Source organism: Choloepus didactylus, chromosome 2, assembly GCF_015220235.1.
Source record: "Choloepus didactylus isolate mChoDid1 chromosome 2, mChoDid1.pri, whole genome shotgun sequence".
Taxonomy (NCBI): Eukaryota; Metazoa; Chordata; class Mammalia; order Pilosa; family Megalonychidae; genus Choloepus; species Choloepus didactylus.
Window position 1 is genome coordinate 180,078,763 of NC_051308.1, and position 4,317 is coordinate 180,083,079.

The 4,317-nt window shown below is 40.7% G+C and overlaps 1 protein-coding gene across 2 annotated transcripts; it reads left to right on the plus strand.

Moving 5' to 3' along the window:
* The first annotated feature begins 2,334 nt into the window (after positions 1 to 2,334).
* Positions 2,335 to 3,788, plus strand: LOC119519020 (nuclear receptor-binding factor 2-like). 2 transcript variants are annotated; one of them, XM_037816506.1, is made up of 2 exons: positions 2,335 to 2,542; positions 2,628 to 3,788. In XM_037816506.1, the coding sequence occupies exons 1-2, from the start codon at positions 2,458 to 2,460 to the stop codon at positions 3,377 to 3,379; spliced, it is 837 nt and encodes a 278-aa protein (XP_037672434.1). In that variant the 5' UTR covers positions 2,335 to 2,457; the 3' UTR covers positions 3,380 to 3,788. The 2 variants fall into 2 exon arrangements, with proteins under 2 accessions (XP_037672434.1, XP_037672430.1); XM_037816502.1 differs by having other exon boundaries at positions 2,335 to 3,788.
* The last annotated feature ends 529 nt before the right edge of the window (positions 3,789 to 4,317 follow it).

The window sequence follows — 4,317 nt, forward strand, 5'->3', positions numbered from 1 at the left end:
GTGGTAAAATGAATTACAGCTGAATTCCCTTAATGTTTCAAAGTCAAATACTCTGTTTAGATCCATGGTCTCCAGACTTTTCAATTTCAAAACCGAATTTCAAAAATATGTGGTGAACCAGCATAGGTTTGCCAGCTCTTTCTTTTGCCAAGTAAGGACTTAGGAAAAATAATGTTCTTACTATCAGCATCATTTCACAAAATAAAGGACATTGTTAAGAGCAAAAAAAGTAAGCAGGACATTCATTATCTTAGGTAAAAAAATAAAATAAAAAAATTAAAAAGTGGAGTGGAATGGGATATTCATTCCTGAGAACAGAGAGTTGACATCTGTACACTGATTATATAAGTCAGAATCCTGACAGAAAACAGATGACATCCTTGTGCTAGTTTGGATGTATTATGTCCCCCAAAACGCCATTATCTGATGCAATCTTGTGTGGGCAGAAGCATTAGTGCTGATTAGATCGTAATTCTTTTGAGTGTTTCCATGAAGATGTGACCCACCCAACTGTGGGTGATGACTCTAATTGGATAGTTTCCATGGAGGTGTGGCCCCACCCATTCAGCCTGGACCTTGATTAGTTTACTAGAGCTCTATATAAGCTCAGACAGGAGTGAGCTTACTACTGCCAAGAGGGACACTTTGAAGAATGCACAGGAGCTGAGACAGGAACTGCAGTTTACAGAGACATTTTGGAGACAGCCTTTGAAGGCAGACTTTTGCTCCAGAGAAGCTAAGAGAGGACAAACATCCCAAGAGCAAATGAGAGTGACATTTTGGAAAGAAGCTGAAGCCTAGAGAGGAATGTCTTTGGAGAAAGCCATTTTGAAACCAGAACCCTGGAGCAGACACCAACCACGTGCCTTCCCAGCTAACAGAGGTTTTCTGGAAACCATTGGCCATCCTCCAGTGAAGGTACCCGATTGTTGATGCCTTACGTTGGACACTTTATGGCCTTAAGACTGTAAGTGTGTAACCAAATAAACCCCCCTTATAAAAGCCAATCCATTTCTGGTATTTTGCGAAACAGCAACATTAGCAAACTAGAACAATCCTCAAGGGGTAAAACTAAAACTTTTCAATGAAGAGACTATTTAGAGAGATGTAGGCAAAGATGAAAAAAAAAAAAAAAATCCAACAGGTGATGGTGAGTTACCTAGGGAGCAGCAACAGCAAGAAGTAATTACTTCCTTTCAGCCTGAGGGGTAAGGAAACGGAAGGGTGTTTCCAGTGCCAAGTGAGAGCTGGAATTGACAGCAGTTAGCTATGACAAATGCAGCCACCGCCAGAACCATGATGAGGCAGGGAAAGCTGGAGCTAAGGAAACTTATCTCTATCTCCTCCCACCTGCTTGAACCCAAGTGGAAATCAGAGGACAAGGTGGGCTGGGTGTTGCAGTCCATAGAGTCAGCCTCCTGGACACAGAACAGATCTAAAAAGGGTTGAAAATGGATCTAGGCTGGGGTTCCACTAGAGCATATTGATATATTCCTGGAGGGGGTAGGGCTGCCGGACAGAGGAACAGTTGCACATGGGTATGTGTTTTGTTATTTCAATTGCAGGAAAATTACAAGAGAAATTTTGTTTTAAGGTGTAATATTGCTTGTAATTATATGCTTGACACATTTGTCAATTGGCGGCTCAATATCCCATAGGGTAACATCAAGTGGTGCTCAAATGTCCAACTTGTTCTAGTACTTTATTTTCATCACAGTCCCCATTAAAAATTCAGCTTCACATAGGTATAAAATAGAAGCAACACTCAATGCTCTCATGTAGTTCAGAACATTTTGTGTGAATTAAGAAATGCCAAAACAACAGCTCTGGTGCCTCAGGGGCTCCTACTGCAGTGATTCTCAAACTTTGCTGCACACTGAAATCACCTGGGGATCTTTAAAAGATATTAGTGTCTGCCGTGCACTTCCAGACATTGTGATTTTATTGGAATGGGGTGAAACCTAGACATAGAGATTGTTTGAAATAAAATTTTTATTTTAGAATAGTTTTATATTTACAGAAAAGTTTTGAATATAGTACAAAGTTCCCATATACCCTACACTCAATATCCCCTATTATTGTCTTACATTAGTATAGTACATTTGTTACAATTAATAAACCAATATTGATACATTGTTATTAACCAAAACCCACACTTTATTAGTATTTCCTTAGGTTTTACCTAATGTCCTTTCTCTCTTTCAGAATTCCGTCCAGGATGTCATATTATTTATAGTCATGTCTCCTTAGGCTCTCTTGGCTATATCACTTTCTCAGGCTTTCTCGTTTTGGATGACTTTGACAGTTTAAAGTGTATGGTCAGGGCGGCGCCGGAGGAGGAAGTGTTGCGGCTGTTGCTGGGTCTGAACCCACCGCTGGCTCCCGGGGCGCAGAGAGGGGCTACCGCCAGCGCCGCCGCCGCCGCTGCCGATTAGCGTTCCCCTGCTGCTCCCCTCCATGTGCCCGGGCGCCGCCACTCCCCTTCCTCAGGCCGCCGCTTGCCCCGGGGTCTATGGAAGTAATGGAAGGACCTCTCAACTTGGCTCATCAACAGAGCAGAAGAGCAGACCGTTTATTAGCTACAGGGAAATACGAAGAGGCTATTTCTTGTCACAAGAAAGCTGCAGCATATCTTTCTGAAGCCATGAAGCCGACCCAGTCTGAGCAGGCTCATTTATCACTGGAATTGCAAAGGGATAGCCACATGAAACAGCTCCTCCTCATCCAGGAGAGGTGGAAAAGGGCAAAGCGTGAGGAAAGATTGAAAGCCCAGCAGAACACAGACAAGGATGTAGCTACCCATCTTCAGGCATCTCACAAACCCTCTGCTGAGGATGCAGAGGGTCAGAGTCCCCTTCTTACTCAGAAGTACAGCCCTTCCACAGAGAAGCATCTGCCTGAAATTCAGGGAGTCTTTGACAGGGATCCAGACACACTACTATTTTTACTTCAGCAAAAGAGTGAGCCAACAGAGGCATGCATTGGAAGCAAAGCCCCAAAAGATGATAAAACGATTATAGAGGAGCAGGCAACCAAAATTGCAGATTTGAAGAGGCATGTGGAATTCCTTGTGGCTGAGAATGAAAGATTAAGGAAAGAAAATAAACAGTTAAAAGTTGAAAGGGCCAGACTTCTAAAAGGTCCAGTAGACAAGGAGCTTGATGTAGATACTGATTTTGTAGAAAAATCAGAGCTTTGGAGCTTGCCACCACATTCAGAAACTGCTACAGCCTCTTCAACCTGGCAGAAATTTGCAGCAAATACTGGGAAAGCCAAGGACATTCCAATACCCAATCTTCCTCCCTTGGATTTTCCATCTCCAGAACTTCCCCTTATGGAGCTCTCTGAGGACATGCTCAAAGGACTTATGAATAATTAAAATGGAAGGCCATAGAAGAGGTGAGAAGAGGAAATAATACCATTAATCCAGCAAAACAAACAAACAAAAAAGGGAAAACCACATGCCAGGGTGATCTCAGAGATGCACCATCATCTGGCATACTGTAGGAGAAGAGGCGTTGCCAGGACTTGGAAAACAGTCACTGTGAAACATGTTGCATATCTGAATTACAGCTAATGATTCTGGACTGGGGAGACACTAACTCTTGGAGGCTCACTTTCTCCTGATACAAACCAAATGGCTACCTGGAATAATTTTTTCAAGCAACAAGTACTTTTCTTATCTTCAGGGTTAAAATGTATAAAAGTATGTTATGTGTAGTTAATCTATAATGCCATAAATGATAATGCCCTAAATAATATGATAGCCTGAGGGGCTGCCTTGTATTTGAAACTTGCTTTTTGTCATGCATTGACTGTATGCATTTTGTTATGCACATTTTCTTTGTTTAAAAAAGGTGTGTGAGGTACATACCTTTCTAGATGAAACTATATGTGCCACACTTTGCACTACTCATAACATAATGATAACCTCAAGACTATCAGGAGAAATATTTAAATTTCCATTTTATGAAAAAAGGAACCAAATTCTTAGTTATGCTTTTTTAAAAAATTATCAGTTTACATAATTAATCAGGGTGCATTTTAAGTTCTAACTTTTTTTTATTTTATAACGCATCATTTGAAAATACCAAGGAAATATCCTTCTGTTTTTAATGATGCATGAGTGAAAGTAATGCTAGTTGGCACTATTTGATTGTAAGAAATCAATAAAGTAATTGTGTTTTAAAAAAAAAAAAAAAAAAAAAAAATAAAGTGTATGGTCAGGTATTTTTTAGAATGTCCCTCAATTAGGATTTGTCTAATGATTTTCTAATGATTAGACTAGGATTATGTGTTTGGGGGAGGAGAACCACC

Bases quoted from the DNA above. Each gene is read 5' to 3' on its own strand.
- LOC119519020 (XM_037816502.1), top strand. From the start codon at position 2,513: ATGGAAGTAATGGAAGGACCTCTCAACTTGGCTCATCAACAGAGCAGA.